Source organism: Psittacula echo, assembly GCF_963264785.1.
Source record: "Psittacula echo genome assembly, chromosome: 3".
In the NCBI taxonomy this organism is placed as follows: domain Eukaryota; kingdom Metazoa; phylum Chordata; class Aves; order Psittaciformes; family Psittacidae; genus Psittacula; species Psittacula echo.
The window spans coordinates 100,445,255-100,462,259 of record NC_137736.1 but is presented as its reverse complement, the minus strand read 5'-3'; the positions used below and the strand labels follow the sequence as shown (position 1 = coordinate 100,462,259).

General features: G+C 39.3%; 1 protein-coding gene across 1 annotated transcript in view; it reads left to right on the top strand.

Annotated features, from left to right (window-relative positions):
• ATP7B (ATPase copper transporting beta) overlaps nucleotides 1-16,299 on the top strand; it is a gene marked incomplete at both ends in the record, with an annotated part of 29,042 nt that extends 12,743 nt beyond the window's left edge. Inside the window, 16 exons of the mRNA XM_080612925.1 lie at nucleotides 1,165-1,241; nucleotides 1,602-1,776; nucleotides 2,351-2,584; nucleotides 2,770-2,861; nucleotides 2,994-3,121; nucleotides 4,250-4,404; nucleotides 4,619-4,753; nucleotides 5,484-5,678; nucleotides 7,219-7,401; nucleotides 9,259-9,457; nucleotides 10,784-10,930; nucleotides 12,246-12,388; nucleotides 13,184-13,387; nucleotides 13,498-13,615; nucleotides 14,389-14,491; nucleotides 16,035-16,299. Of these exons, the coding sequence (XP_080469051.1) occupies nucleotides 1,165-1,241; nucleotides 1,602-1,776; nucleotides 2,351-2,584; nucleotides 2,770-2,861; nucleotides 2,994-3,121; nucleotides 4,250-4,404; nucleotides 4,619-4,753; nucleotides 5,484-5,678; nucleotides 7,219-7,401; nucleotides 9,259-9,457; nucleotides 10,784-10,930; nucleotides 12,246-12,388; nucleotides 13,184-13,387; nucleotides 13,498-13,615; nucleotides 14,389-14,491; nucleotides 16,035-16,299 (2,553 nt within the window). The remainder of the gene's footprint in view (nucleotides 1-1,164; nucleotides 1,242-1,601; nucleotides 1,777-2,350; nucleotides 2,585-2,769; nucleotides 2,862-2,993; nucleotides 3,122-4,249; nucleotides 4,405-4,618; nucleotides 4,754-5,483; nucleotides 5,679-7,218; nucleotides 7,402-9,258; nucleotides 9,458-10,783; nucleotides 10,931-12,245; nucleotides 12,389-13,183; nucleotides 13,388-13,497; nucleotides 13,616-14,388; nucleotides 14,492-16,034) is intronic.
• Nucleotides 16,300-17,005: the final 706 nt, after the last annotated feature.

Genomic DNA, 17,005 nt, shown 5'->3' with positions numbered 1-17,005 from the left:
TGTCATTTCAGTGAAGTGCTGATACTTCAGAAAAAAATACTACTTTCTCTTGCCAGTGAAAGAGGCTGTAAAAGGAGTTTTACAACAGCTCATACCACAAGTATTACACATCTCTGTTTTCACTGGCATTTATTCCCACAGCAGTTCAGAGGAGAACTTTTTAAACTGAAAGAACTTGTGATACAGCCGCTAAATGAAAAGAATCCTGGCTTAACAGCAGCCACACAGATCACAAAATCTGTCATTACTATGGCCAAGTTGTGGACAAAATTTTTTCTTTCTCTGCCCCACCAGAAGAGTGCATGTGTGTGAGGAACACGTGATTGAGTAGTCAGGAGGACAGCAGAAACTGCCATTTGTATTCTAGAGTATTTACACAGGAAAAAGCTCCTAAGCCACAGAATTGGTGGGGCAGCAGTGGTTAACATGTTAACTATTAGACTGTTTAGGCTGGCAAAGTAGTTCTGTAAAGTGTATTTTGTCACAGGAGCATCTCATGGTGCAGATACAAAGTTTAAATGTATCGTTCTTGCAAGTATGCTTTGGGGTTTTTGTGGGGGTTGGGGACAGGGAGCATGATTCTACTGCAGTAACACATTGAAGCATCAGTCAAAACTGGCTATTTGCTTTTGTTTGGTTTGGGGATGCTTTGCCTTGTAGTTTGTTGTTTTACAGGTTTAAACAAATTCTAGCCACTTTGATGTTCAACTTCAGGTTGGCCTACTCAACTGTAGAGTTAAGGAGATGCTCACAAGATTGACTAGTCCAGTGGCTTGTACATTTCTACCTTCCTTTGTGGTTTTTCCAGTGTCTCATAGTTTTCCAGTGGAGATGAAAGGTCGTAAATTTCCCTGGAGGAGAGCAGTGAAACTCAAGCTGTCAGTAGGAGGTTCCTATGCCTAAGAAACCTGGGACATTCACTGCATCTGTACACTGTGTTTATGTATAGGTAACAGAAAACCTTTGCAGTCCACATTTTGAGTACTGTCTGAAATATCCTCTCATGTTGGCAGGATCTAAAAATAAGAAGTTGGCATTTATTAAATATGGGATAGTGTCCCTTTCTGACATTTCTTCTAAAAGTAGTATCATTTAAGTGTGTGATAAATAATATGGGTAGTTTAATCAAAACTAACTCATCTTCCCTCCCCTTTCAATAAAAAGGAAATTGGCTTTCATGCTTCTGTGGCTAGAAGAGTTCCAAATGCACATAACCTAGATCACAAAAAGGAAATCCAGCAGTGAGTATTTCTCTTTCTCTCTGAATGTGTATAGGTTATCTCCTGTAACTCCCCCACCCTTCCCAGTTAATTTAGCTTATCCTTGTGTAAAGCATATTTAATTTTACTATTTGCTATTTGGTTCAAGTACTTTTATTACTTTCATTAGTTTCGGTTTTTAACTGATAGAAGTCTATACGGTTAAACATATAAGAGACACTTGAAACTGTCCCAAAATGTTGGTTCTTCCCCATATATCCTGAAGCTGCATGTCAGTACGTTACTAATACTCCAAGCTTGGCACAGTGAGCACAGTGTTGGCACAGGCCTTGGTACTGTGGGGTGTATGACAACCAGGCATTTACAGCTTCTACTTTTCAGGTGGAGGAAATCTTTCTTGTGCAGCCTGTTGTTCGGTATCCCTGTCTTAATCCTAATGATTTATATGCTAACACCCAATGGTGAGCACCGTGGGTCTATGGTGCTGGAACAGAACATCATTCCTGGATTGTCTGTTTTAAATCTTCTCTTCTTTGTCCTGTGCACTTTTGTTCAGGTATGTCCACAGACTTCCTAGGGGTTTACTTTCTATTAATCTCCCATTTATGTAATCTGATGTGATAAAAACAGGAGACTGGAAGGGTTTAGTGGATTAGGCCTGCTGTCTTATCTGTACCACCTATGCAGAATGAAGTAGCACTTTTCTGCAAGTTACCCATTCTGTAATAGCTTGCAGTACTTACTCCTGACAAAGTTGCATCAGATAATTATCCAAGTGGGCAAGGTAGTGTTAAAATGAAGAAATACCTGATCAGCTGCAAACTAATTGGATAGCTGTAGGCAAATACCTTCAACTTCAGTGCCTTGTTTACCTTGCATTGCTGAGGGAAAGGATGACATTTAGCTGGCAGAGCTGTTTTGAGAACAAGGAAGGGCAAGTGAAAGGGTGACAATGGAGTCAGTCTGCTAGTAGATTACTTCACTGAAGTTATGTCAATACAAAATTTGCATGGGACAGCAGTGCTTTCCCTTACCTACTATGTGTTTATAATTCTGCTGTAGGCAGTATTATGCACTCTGTTTTCACTGCTGTGATCTAAATATGAATCTGTCTATGCTTACACCAACAGTTTCTTGGTGGGTGGTATTTTTACGTACAAGCTTACAAGTCACTGAAGCACAAGATGGCCAATATGGATGTGCTCATCGTACTAGCCACGACGATTGCCTATCTGTATTCCTGTGTTATCCTCATGGTAGCAATAGTTGAAAAGGCAGAGAAAAGCCCCATCACTTTCTTTGACACTCCTCCAATGCTGTTTGTATTCATTGCCCTTGGGAGATGGCTGGAACACATAGCAAAGGTAACTCAGCTTCACGTTAATTATTGTGTATGTTGGGAGTAGAATAAAACTATTCAAAGGAATTTTGAGTCAAATGTCTCTGCTGTAGCTTATATTATACAAGGTCATTAGGAGTTCATTTTGTTAATTAGACATCAGCATTTATATATCTCAATATATCTTAAACATTCATCTCTCTTTCTTAGAGTAGGACCTCAGAAGCTCTTGCTAAACTTATATCTCTTCAAGCCACAGAAGCCACTGTGGTGACTCTTGGACCTGACCACTCTATCATCAGGTATATATTTGTGAACCAAAACCACTTCAGCCTGCCTCAGTGCAAAGACTAGGCTTGATGTAGTCAGTGTGAAAGCATTATTATTCTTTTGATGGGTTAATAATCTGCCTGTTCTACTCATGTCTTTTATAGGGAAGAGCAGGTAGCTGTTGAACTGGTTCAAAGGGGTGATATCGTAAAGGTTGTTCCTGGTGGAAAGTTCCCAGTGGATGGAAAGGTCATTGAAGGCATATCTATGGCAGATGAGTCTCTCATTACTGGTAACTTCCATTACATTTACACAAAGAAGTAGAATCCTCTAGAATTCTTTCTTACAAGAAAATAGAGCAGACCCAACCCAAAAGCTGCTGTGTGCATAACCTCCCACCTTAATGGATGCTGTGCCCAGCATTTGTGAGCTTGAAGCCAAATCTGTGTCTGCACACAGCCTAAAAAGCTGAGGAATTTCTGCTCAGTTTTGTTACTTTTAATAACTTACTGATTAGATGGGTAAAGTCTAAATACTATTGTCATTATTCCAAAGATCTTGTAGGATTTCCACTGGAATGTGTTTGTAGAGATGGTACCTTCTCACAAATAGCTTCTAAAGGATGATAGGGAAATATTGCTGAGATGTTGGGGTGTGTACGCATGGGCACTGAACAGGACTTCTCCCAGTGCAAAGAGGTGGAAAGAAAGCCTCACAACATGATGCTCATTAAAGGTCCTGGGACTTTTTCACAGCCTCTGATATTTTAATTTCATTTTATAAATGTAATAAGGATTAACTGCATTGTTCAATTCTTATAAATAAGTAAAGCATATGAAAACTTTACATTGGTATTGGCTTACTTGTTTTAGTTACGTATTTATTTTGCTTGGGGAGCAAGAACACCCTTAGTTTAAGAGAACCAGTCATTATCACTAACCCTAAAAACAAGAAAATAAATATTGTATAGAGCTATTATTTTTTGAGAGGCAGAGAGAGGTGAGAAGAGGAGCTTTGCCACAAAGACAACTTTTCTAGTCTTTGAAAACTGAGGGTGGTAGAAATAAAGGCAGATTTATATCTTTATTTCCACTACCCATGGCTATGCAAAGCATTAACTGGTGAAATTCCTAGAAGTTCCTTTTACAACCAATTTGCTCCTGGCCTTTTTGAGGGATGATGAACTGGAGAGTTATGACCAAAACCTCAACATTTTCTTTGGAAGTAAACCTAGAAAAATGTTTATAAAAGTATTACACCACTAAACATGTCTTGACTAGATAGAGATAGATAATATATGATTTCTGATCATTATTGCTTAGCATACATATTTTGCTAGCATACAATGAGCTGTGGCCTAATGGACTATATTCACTGTTATTAGGGGCATTGGTTTATTTATTTTACCTTTTCTTTCTAGGGGAAGCTATGCCAGTCACTAAAAAGCCTGGGAGCACAGTGATTGCTGGTTCTATAAATGCACATGGCTCAGTTCTTGTTAGTGCAACTCATGTTGGTAATGATACCACTCTGGCACAGATTGTGAAATTAGTGGAAGAAGCTCAAATGTCAAAGGTAAAAATAAAAGAAAACTTTACTCATAGGCTTTGATAAAATAAGAAAAAGATTCTATATTTTGCTATATTTACTTGTCCAGCAAACTATGTGTTTCTCCAGACTTCAAAAAAGAACAAGATAAAAACTATCAATCAGACGTCTTCATGAACTTTGCACATTTATGTGTTTTGACCATAAACATGCAAATATCTATTTTTTTTCTTTCTTATAGGCACCAATTCAGCAACTGGCAGACAAGTTTAGTGGATATTTTGTACCGTTTATCATCGTCATTTCAACAGTGACATTGATAGTATGGATCACAATTGGGTTTATAAATTTTGATGTTATTCAAAAATATTTTCCTGTAAGTAATTTCAGTAAGAGATGAATTTGGGTGTTAGGATATCTTCCAGTGTAATTAATGTACCTTCTGTGTGTAGGGTTTGATGTTGCAATTTGGCAAATACTTTTATACAATATGGTGTTTTCTACACAGAGCAAATAATTACACTAATAAAAATCTGTCTGCGGGTATAAATATATTTTTTCATTTACCCTTTAGTTCTGCATGTGGTATCCACAAACTGAAATTACTGGCAGTCTTTGTGGACTAAACATGATCTATAGCTGCATTGCAAGGAGCTGAGTCACTTCTATCATGCCTAAATTTTTTTGGACATCCTTGTTCCTGATGGCAGACAGTGGGTTTGGCTTTAGAAAGATAAGCTTCTGTTATCTTTGGGATGTGTGTTTGCTATGCTCAGAAATTGTGGGAATCTGTGTACCCAGAAATAGGGTTGTCCTTTACTAAGCTGTAAGGGAAAGATATTTTCACCCAGGAGCCCAAGAGCAGAGTCAAGCATAAGTGTGTTTGAGCAGCAAAACATACAGAAAATACTGCCATAAACAATTCATAACATTGACCTTTCTGTACTAGTACTGTAACAATAATGTATTGCTTTCCTCTACTGAAGGTTTCCATGCAGATGTTTTTTTTTTTTTTAAATGACTATGATTCAGTGTACAACTACGTTGTCTTCTATCAGCAATCATACATCTCTTTCTTTCCCCCTGCCCCTTCTCTCTTCTTGCAGAATCAGAACAAACACGTTTCAAAAGCTGAACTAATACTGAGGTTTGCGTTTCAAACTTCAATCACTGTGCTGAGCATTGCATGCCCGTGTTCTTTAGGCTTGGCTACCCCCACAGCTGTGATGGTGGGCACAGGTGTTGCTGCGCAGAATGGTATCCTCATCAAAGGTGGAAAACCTCTGGAAATGGCACACAAGGTTAATAGTTCATTCTATACTTTTGCAGCTCACACAGCTGTTGCTACAAAGCAAGGATTTCCTAGAAAATCCTGCTGGTCTAGAGAAAGACTGCAGAATATTGTTTGTTTGTTTATTTTCCATTGGTTGCTGCTCATGAAGGGAAAGAAGACAGACCTGACCTTCTTTATTCAAAGCAGTCACAGCAAAGTGTTGAGAGCCAACTATTCCTGTAATCTCATGAGGCTGCTAATCTTCTGCATGATCACAGAAGTTTCTGCATTTTGCACTCTCTTTACCTCTTCTGCAAAAGAGCCCAATAATCCAGTGTTTTCGACTTCTTTCCTCAGAGGGCTGTCATGAAATGTATATTGTTCATGATCAGCAGTTTAAAACGTAGGACGTAAGAGAAAAACTGAATGATTTGAAGTTGGTTTAGAATAGAGAAAAAAGATAGAAAAGAGTTAGAAAAAGCCCTTCAAAGACAGGAAACTGATGAAAAGATGAGGAGATTGAAGGAGGAACAGGTTTGACATGTCCACAGCCAGTCAAAAGAATATGTGTTTAAACCATGTTATGGTAGACTGAATTAGACACACAGCAACCACTTGAACTGAAATGGATGGTAGGAATAAGTTAAACAGTCTGGTAATTCTTGTTCTTGCTGGACATTATAAAGCACAGACCAGAAGTTTTCCTGAGTCTCTGGAAAAAAAAAAAATCAAACAAAAAATGACTGCTGATTAGTGTCATGACCTTTTACCTTTTGAATCTAAGCAAGACTAGGATCAGGGCTGGAAAATCAGGTGAACTGTTGAATTCTGCAAAGTTGGTGGGTTGGAATAACTGGGAATAGAAATAGTGACTACTTTGAGCTTTCTGGTTCTTGTGTGTTATCTGTGCTGTGTTATTTTCAGGGTTAGAATTGACTTTAGCTTTGGGTTTCATTGCATTTGGGGCTGTGTTGTTTGGTTCATTCCTGATTCTCAAGACCCCTTGGGCTGGCTAACAAGAAGGGATTGCTGAATTTGGTGAATAGTACGAGGTTGATTTTGGTTAGGTTGTTGTTTCCAGAACTTTTTGCAGCTTCTTTCACTCTTCCCACCTGCTCTATTACCAAATAAATTAATGAGTCCTGTCTTCTCAGTGCTATTGTTAATCGTTTAGACCAGTGCTTGTAAAAGCCCTCCTTTCATTTGCCTTGTGGTAAAAGTGATTAAGGTGAATTATGTGAATCCTGCATGTAGATACATACATGCTCACACAGAGGACAGTACAAGTCCTGTAAAAAGTGTTGTCTGAGATCCTGGTATAGGTACAGTATGATGTTGTAGCTTTGGTGAAATCACTGTTTGGGGATTGAATAAGAAAGCATAAGGAGACCTACTGTACAGATAGTTCCAGGTGCATACACGAATCCCTACTTTTGCAGGTTTATTCTGTCTTGGTGTGGGTATAATCCACTGATTATTAAGGTTTTGCCTGTCCTTATGTGCCTAAAGCGTATGAGCATCCCCATGCTTGCAGGACTTAGGCAGTAACTCTGGTTTATTTCTTGCAGATCAAGACTGTGATGTTTGATAAAACTGGGACCATCACCTGTGGAGTTCCTAAAGTCATGAGGGTGCTTTTGCTGGGAGACACAGCTGTGCTCTCTCTGAAGAAGGTACTGGCAGTGGTTGGCACTGCAGAAGCCAGCAGCGAGCATCCTCTAGGAGTGGCAGTTACTAAATATTGCAAAGAGGTACTTGCCCTTCCAGCTCACTAAGGCCTGAAGAGATCTGTGCAAATGCAGCAATGTTGTATAAAATGAGCAAGTCCCAAAGGGACAGGTCTGCCTGAATAGTAACAGACTGGAAAGCTGGGAGATTTTATGATTGTGCATCTTAGTCTGGACAATGCCAAAAAGCATATTCTAAGCTTTGCTTTTCTGATAATGCTGTGGAGTTCTCAAACAAGATCTTACAAAATCTTTCCTGAACTAGTAGGGAAATAAGGACTGTGGAATATGTATGTGCAGGAGGAATACTTATGCTTAAAACAGCATCATGAGGCAAATGTGTGTGGTGACATTTCATGTGTTACCTGACTAGTCACTTTTATTAGTCGCTTGCTTATCTGGATAGATTAGGCAAAAAGCTTTAAATCCTCACTATTAAACTGATACTTGTGAGTTTCACAAATGAATTAACAGATTGCTCCAGTCTGCGCAAATTTTGCAAGTCCTCAAAGGTCATTTATGTATTGCATGTGTTGTTCTTCAAATGTTTCAGGAAGAACGAAAGCACAAACAGTAACCAAAGTAGGAAGCCTGGTTTAAATAGACAATTTTGGTTTGCAAAGACATGTCATTAATTGATTCATGGAAAAATTTATTGTCAAGAACATATCAAACTTATTAGTGATACATCTTTCAGTGATAAAATTTAGAAGTTAACATCAGGAAGAAGAGAATATGGGTAATGTTTCAGTTGCCTTTCTCGTATTTTACATTTTCTGTTTTCAAATTTGTCTTAGTACCCTGACCCTTCTGTAGTCATCCCATGCACCAGTTATTACTGGGTCGTGGCTTATATGAATTGCAAAGCTGCTCAGCATTACTGTTTGCTAATATTCTTAGCGCCTGCCTTACCATCCCTGTGTTGTAAGAAGATCACTGAAATTCCAGCTTCCAGGGTTGTATTTCCAGCTTTCAGAGACAACCCAGAATAACTTCTTTATAAATTAATATTTTGGCTTTAAGCTTTATAATGACTGTAAGCTGAAAGAAAGGGGATTTAGATTAGACATTAGGAGAAAATTCTTCACTGTGAGGGTGGTGAGGTGATGGCACAGGTTGCCCAAGGAAATGGTGGCTGCTCCATACCTGGAAGCATTCAAGGCCAGGATGGATGGGGCTTTGAGCAACCTGGTCTAGTGGAAAGTGCCGCTGCCCGTGGCAGGGGGTTGGAACTGGATGGTCTTTAAAGTTCCTTCCAACCCAAACCATTCTATGATTCTATGATTTTCTCCATTCTTTTGGTAATTCATAGGATCCTGGTAATCCGTTTTCTCATCTTGAAGGTTCTCACTGACTTCTCTCTCTAACTCAACAGAAAGACCCAGGTCCTTTATCATCCAGACAGATCACTCTAGGAATCTGATACAGTTTTTCTGCTGTATTATTACTTTATACAAAAGGCTTGATCCCCCACAGCCAGTTGTCTGTTAGGTTAATTAGAAGTTACACCTCTTCAGAAGCTGTGTGGCTGTATGGTTACAGTGTTTGTCTTTAGTTCCTAGTCTTGTCTAAGGCCATGATCCCCCAATGTAACTGCTTCATCTTTCAGCTATGAGGAAAAGCTGTCCTTTGTAGTTTGCTGGTGCTAGGGCTGAGACCTGGATGTGATCTGCATGGCTGTCCCTTTCTAGAAATCTAAACCACAGCATGTTCAGAGCATCTTTATTTTAATTTCTGTGCTACTAGATACTCCATATTGCTTTTCAGTCAGTCAGTCATTGTCAAGAGGACAAATGAGGCTTCTTTTCAGCAGGAGTTATCTAATATTTGTACCCCACATGGGTAGCACAGACTGACGATGAACTCTGGTTACATCTACAGGAGCTTGGTACTCAGAGCTTGGGATACTGCACCGACTTCCAGGCAGTCCCAGGCTGTGGCATCAGCTGCAAGGTCGGAGGTGTTGAGGCTGTCCTGGATATTGTCGAGGAGGGTCTTGATAAGCTGGACACTAACAAGAGTGGGGACAGCGGTGCTCCTCTGGGAGATAATATGCTGGTCAGGCTCTCAGAATCACATGGTATGTCTGCCACCAAAGTGACTGCCAGTCACAGTGTGAGAGCTGGTGAATCAACAGTGCTGACCACTGTAAAACAATCCCGTAGGGCTAGGAACAACAGACAGGTGGATTCATGGCAGAAGGAGACAAAGAACATGTGGCACAAAAATGGGCCTTAACAAAAATCAAAGCTCTCTTTCCCCTACTCTGAAGCTCTCTGCAATTCAGAAACCTAAATAAGAATTCAGATGCTACAATGATAGGTACTCAAAAAGTCCATACAATACACAGGCCCTAAGGCATACTCAGCAGTGTTCCTTTTGGACAGAAGAATTGTCAGCAGAGAGTGAAGCTGGCCAATTAGCATTATCCCCCCATTTATAGTAGTTACATTTAGCATATATTTAGCATATATCTTACTGCAACATTTTATATCCTACCCTTTAGTTCCATATTAACTTGGACCTTTTGTTTTCTGTTCATATATCCCTCAAGGCACTTAATTAAAAAAATAATAATCTTTTCAGCAGATGCACAATGAAGCATGATTTATCTGCAAACTGAGTTTCAGTGCCTCATGGCTTTGATTAGGCCAATACATTTGGTTTTGTTTCAAGCTCTATGGAAGCCACTTTGCTCTTTTGTAGTGTAGGAGGGAAAGAAAAAGTATTTAAAGCCTTCCTTAAGAAGCTCATCAGTTCTCTTCAGAAAGCTGTGGCTCTCCTGACCTTTTTGAGAAAGCTATTAGAAGAATTAAATGAAATAAGAACTTTAATCATCAGAACTCTGCCATTTGTGAATGGTGTTAATGTAATATTTTCTCACCTGCTTCATATACCTCTTGTGAAGTTGGATTAAATTCATAATGAGGCGCCCTATGTATGGTTTCATTGTTTGTTAGAACAAAACTACTTTTTTCTCACCAGAAATAGCCTTTATATTTGAAAGAAGCCATTAGTTGTGAGAACAAAGCAGCATGGCATTTGCAAAACATGAATACTGCACTTACTCAGAAAAACAATGCCAACTGGCAAAGGCAAATACTTCCGTTAAGTTCACGATGCAGTTATGTGTATAAACAGGCACAGACTGAGGGTTGAGGGAGAAAAGTTTTATGAGGCTGTCTCAGGTAGCGCCCGATTTGCATTGTGTTTGGCCATGATAGCAGCACTTGAACAAGACTAATTCTGTGTCCAGGGTGTGACCATGCCAATCTGGAACACAAAAGAACCCCTGAAGAAGAGGTTTTCCTAGCTAATGCACCCTGACATTGTCATCCTTGAACATCTCTGGCTTGTGTTCACTGTTTTTTGAGTTGCTCATTTTGTTTTCTGTCTGTGCACAAAGGTCCATCAGCTTCTCACACATACTCGGTGTTGATTGGAAATCGTGAGTGGATGCGACGTAATGGCTTGCATATTGCAAATGACATAAATGATGCAATGACAGATCATGAAACAAAAGGACAGACTGCCATACTAGTGGCTATAGATGGTAACTGCTTTTCTTTGGTGTGACTTATTAACATCAGTTAATCCTACATGGAATGGATAAAAACAAACTGGAGCAATTCATTGGTGCTTAGTGTCAAGAAACTACTAACCTTTTAGTGCATAACTGTTTGTGAACTGCCAAGAATCAAGGTGTTCTTAAAAGAAACTTTCACCTCAGAACAGTGTTTATAAGGTTTTGTTGGGTAGTTTAAAATTTTTTAAATTTAATTTTATTTTATTTTATGAATCTCCTGTTGTCTAGGACTGTTGCTCAGAAAAGCAGTGCCATGTCCCGTCCTAACTTTACATCACTTAAGGATCACAGGCCAACCTATTGCATCACTGATTTCAAAACATTTCATGACTAAACATGATGATTCATTAGATTGTTCAAGTATAATAGATTAGACTAAATGAGTTTTGCCAGAGGGGTTCTGTGCTAAGCAGAAAGAGACCCCAGACAATACCTTACCATGAGAAACCACAGTAATGATGATAGACTGCCAGTGCATCTGTGATCTGGAAATGAGGCCTCTGATTCAACTACTGAATAAATATTCCTGATGCTCCTAGAGAGCAATTTTGAGAAGCATTTGCATGTCTCAGCCTGGGCTCCATCAGTAAGCCAGCAAAATAAAGTGCTCTTAACATGGAAGTAAGGGCCCTGATATACAGCTGGTGTTCCTGTCACTGCTATTGACAGCAAATAGAGATATGGGGTACAAAACTTAGTTAAGTACTTACTTTTGAAAAGTAACATGCAGTGATAAAACAATGTGAGATTTTGTAAGTCATATAAAGGAAATGTGGATGCAGTATTGAATCAATGCATTGGAAGGCAGGTACAACACTCATGTGTGAAAGTAATTAATTATAATAGAGATCCAACCCTGAAAGATTATGGGACATAAAAGCAGATACTCTATATGCTTCCTCCTGGAGGAGTGGCTTCAACATCTGACCTGGGCACAGATACGAGAACTTTCTCCAGCCCACTATTGTATTTGTCTATACCATAAAAGCTAGGCAAGCATGCTTAAAGGATACCCTCCTCTCCTTCTTCCCTGTGCCCAGATATCAAAGGTGTTTGTTGTTTGATCTGAAAGAGATAAATGACAAAAGTATGCATGTGTGTGCAAGAAAGAGCCCATAACCTAGAAAACTGTAGACAGTTTTTCAGGCTAGGAGTGTCGATATTGCCCAGAATGTGTTATTTCACAAGATGGCATGGTGTGATATATGGAGGGGAAGTCCTGTTCTCTTGCTGTCACTTTGCCTCCACAGCTCTCTCTGATAGAGGACATTTCTTTATGCAGGCATGCTGTGTGGAATGATTGCAATAGCAGACACTGTCAAGCAGGAGGCAGCACTTGCTGTGCACACTCTGAAAAGCATGGGAATAGATGTGGTGCTGATAACGGGGGACAATAGAAAAACTGCAAAAGCCATTGCTACTCAGGTATTTGTTTCTCTGTGTTTCAAAAAAAAAAAAAAAAAATACATGGTGACTTTCTAAAACGCTGTTCACCTTGGTGAATTTGGAGAAGTAACTCAGCTTAGGGGGAAACATTGTTCTCTACATCTACCTGAAAGGAGGTTGCAGCAAGGTGGGTGTTGGTCTCTTCTCCCAAGAAACAGATAATAGGACAAGAAGAAATGGCCTCAAGTTGTGCCAAGGGAGGTTTAGATTGGATATTAGGAACAATTTCTTCACTGAAAGGTCTGTCAAGCATTGGAAAAGACTGCCCAGGGAAGTTGCGGAGTCTCCACCCTTGAAGGTATTTAAAAGTTGTGTAAATGGGGCACTTGGGCACAGGGTTTAGTGGTGGACTTGGCAGTGCCAGCTTAAGGGTTGGACTTGTTGGTCTTAAAGGTCTTTTCCAACCTAAATGATTCTATGAGTCTATGATTTCACTGAAACTTTTTGGTACATTAAGCAGCATGTACAGCTGAAAACTGGCTCTTCTAACCATTAAACCTTTATTGCCAGGGCTGTAGAGCCTGAAGCTCTACTTCTACATGCCTTGTGGGGCATGACACTAATAGCAGAGTATGGTTTGCCAGCATGTCTGCAGTAAAGATGGAGGGAGGTGTAATCAGGCATGTTGTTCTTAAGCTTTCTGTGTAACTTGCAAGTTGTTGTCTCCACCAGAATTAGTTTGGTTGATCTTCATTTTCCCTTCAAACAGAACATTCATTTCAGCATGGAAGCATATCACCAACTTTCTTTCTTTGTTTCTTTCTTTGTACATAGGTTGGGATCAAAAAAGTCTTTGCTGAGGTTCTTCCTTCTCACAAGGTTGCAAAGGTCCAGGAACTCCAAAATGGGAGGGTGAAGGTTGCAATGGTTGGTGACGGAGTCAATGATTCTCCTGCACTAGCCAGGGCAGATGTTGGAATTGCAATTGGAACAGGCACTGATGTTGCTATTGAAGCAGCCGATGTTGTTCTTATCCGAGTGAGCACTACAGTCTTGGCCTGTACTCTTTTATTACTGACACTCTTATATTTGATTTGGTATTTGGAAGACTGCATGTGGAAAACTTTCAATGCTCTTCTGTCTTCCAGAATGACTTGCTGGATGTAGTTGCCAGTATTCACTTATCAAAGAGAACAGTTCGGAGAATAAGAATAAATCTGGTTCTTGCCTTAATTTATAATCTGCTTGGAATACCCATAGCAGCAGGTATGTGACTGCCAGAGCTCAGTTTATTAAAAACAGAAGCACCATTAAGTTCTGTGGTGCCTTTCGCAGGATTTCCTTCTCAAAGAACCAAAGGGAATCCTAGAGTATTTAAACCTTGTCAGGAGGGCAAAATTTATTTTATTTTTTTTTAACATGTTTTGGAAAAAAAACCCAAACCAATAACCTTTGTTCCCCGAGTTTTAAACTCTTGGGAATAAATTCTTATATGATGAAATTAAAAGCATGCTTTTATTTCACACAGCAGTACTTGGGGATTAGTTTCTGTATATTCAAACACAGCCCTAACCAGAGGTACCATTCCACTTCTAGTGCTTCCTCTTCTATCGGCCCCAAATCATACATTTTCTCTCCCACTACTTGCATTCTCTCTGCTTCTGTTAGACATGCTCCAAATTCCTCCTTAAATCTTACTTCAAGTGTTCTTTTTCTTTATGACTAACTTCTCCCTGCTTTGCCTGGCTGTTTACCTCATCTTTCTATTGATTTTGCTTTGTTTATGTGCAGAATAGCCTGAAGGGACAAATAGTCTTTCCTTGTGGCCGCTGTCTTGTAGCTGAATTGGTGCAAAGGTCATCCTCTGCAGTGGAAGGGATGTATTTAAAAATAAGTGAATATATGTATACCAGTCCAGTTGTGTTTATGGAGGTATTGGGAAGTCATGTTGTAGAACTGCTGATCTATAATATGCATGGGCAGAAATGTCTGTATTGAGACAGGCAGTTCTGACTCATGTCCATATGTTTTTTTGCTAGGTGTGTTCATGCCTATTGGCCTTGTGCTTCAACCTTGGATGGGATCAGCTGCAATGGCAGCTTCTTCTGTGTCTGTCGTGCTGTCTTCACTGCAGCTGAAATGGCAAGTTGTCTTATACTCATCAACTGGGGAACCATAGGCAGCACTGCTGCTGGGCCTCAAGTGAAATGTTACTTTGGGCTTTCTCTACATAGAAGTATGTGACAGTTTTTTAGCTTGGGGTTGTACTTTCTAATCCTTGGCTCCAAAAGAGACACGCGTCACTATTATGAACACACCTGGACTAAGGCAGTACTTAGCATTCTTTAACTAGCAGCTAAAAGTATCACTGGATGCCGTGTGGACAACCGTGTTGGAGATCTAGTTCAATTCAAAGTGCTATAACGATCAGCACTGCTTTTGCTGTATCAAGTGAAAAAAATAATTTAAAAGATAGTTCTCCATAATGTAGCATTAGATGTTTTTTAGATTTGTACCTGGCTTTGTTTTTTTTGTCTATTTAATCTAGCCAGAGAGAAAGAATCATAGAATAGTTAGGGTTGGAAAGGACCTTAAGATCATCTAGTTCCAGCCCCCTCCCATGAGCAGGGACACCACACCTGAGAGAGAAGCAGTGTATTTACTCTTTTGCAGCTTGCTACAGATAAAGTATCTTGTTCTGTATTTTTGGAAGGGACCCAATTTCTCAACTATAAAGAAATTTTCCTAGCAATTCCAGTAATTATTTTATGCTACATTTTTTGGTTGCCCATTTTGGTTGCACCTACAGTGAAACCTGTCTAACAGCATTGTGAGTAGCCATCTTTCAAAAAAATAAGACTTTTCACAGTGTCTGAAATTAGTCTGAGCCTCCACGTATTTCTACTGTAGCTGGCATCCTCTGTATAGTGTAGTATAGTATAAACTAATATAGGAAATCTGTTGCTGCATCATGTTTCTGATCCTGCAAATGCTCAATGAGATGACAATCTAGAATAAAAACTACATACATATTCATGTCTGTTTGCAGAATCAGCCCTACCACTAGAGGATTTTAATTCTGAAATTTTTCTGTGTGCAGTTATACAAAGATGAGAAATTTCATTGAAGGGATTAATGATCTTCTGATTTTGTGCTGATTACATTAACTATAAGACTCCATTGTATTTAGATATTGAGAACCCCCCAAAACATATTTGGCCTCAGACTTATGGAAGCTGTATTACAGTATACGCTGTGGGTCAATAATCTTTCTTGAAGCTTCACATCAGCTGAACACAGCTTCAGATTCCAAAGGGCAAGATAATACATGTATGTGAAGAAGACCATGCATACTTGCCATTGCTGGGCTTTTTTTGTCCTAGAATACATTGAATCAGAAAGTGATTTTGGGTTATTGAATCCATTCCTCTGCAATTGTCTACTATGAGCCCTTTCATAATTCAGCAAACTTATAAAAACTCTCAAAGAATCTCACTTTGAGAGTCCCTCTCTTCTACTGTTGAAATGTCTTAATGCTGTATGACCAGTACTTTTAGCTATTAACATTGTGTCTGAAGTGCAGGTAACATTTGGGTTATCAGAAGTTTCTGATTTGTTCTGGTGTGAACACATGTCTACACATTCATCGTTTGGTACTAAACATGTTTTCTCTTTCTCTTCTTAGTTATAAGAAGCCAGACACAGAAAGTTATGAAGCACAAGCTCAAGGCCGCATGAAGCCACTTACTCCTTCTCAAATCAGTGTTCATATTGGAATGGATGATAGGAGAAGGGATTCATCCAGACCAGCTCCTTGGGATCAGATTAGCCAAGTATCTCTCTCTTCCTTGACGGCAGACAAGCTGCCAAAACATAATGGGTTTGTTGAGGAAGAAGGGGACAAATGGTCATTGCTCATTAATGGAAGAGATGAAGAACAGTACATCTGAAGCACTGTATTCTTAGTACAGGAGGAAATATTCCTCCCCACTAGTGATGGCAGGGACTGACTTATTTCACCAAGAGCTTCAAGACTTCAAATGAAGTCATTCTTTCAGCTCATAAAACAATTGCTACTCAGCTCAGTGTTGGATTGTGCATTTTTTTCAGGTCAGCAGTTGTTTCTAGTCACAGAAAGGATCTGTGGCTCTATAATGAACTGGCTCCTTTACACACAGGAATTAGTGAAATAATGTAAAATTGTAATTTTCAGGGTCTAAAAGAGTTTCTTTCTTCTGGACTTTGGTGTTTGCTGGGCACTGAATCTCATACTTTTCAGTCTTTCTAACTTTATTATTTCAAGAGCACCTGAAGCAAAAATATTTTCAGAGCTGCCAAATAAGAATTTTTGTGTCCAAATGAAAACAGACATGGCATAAGTGGCTCTCTGGTAGGAAGCTGTATTTTTTCACTGAATCCTAACTAGTCACATCACTGTGAGAGCACTTTGTCTTTAGGGTTTATGTACATCTCCTTGGACTAAAAATGCTTCAGAGTTTCACTGACTACAACTTTCTGAAAGCTCTCTTTCAAAGATTTTCACATGTTTTCAGGTATTGTATCTGTTTGATGCACATTTGCATTTCTAAATTTGTTCTGTCATTCCCTCTGCTCTCCTAGATTTTCTCTTTTGTTCCATGCAAGCTCTTTTTTTTT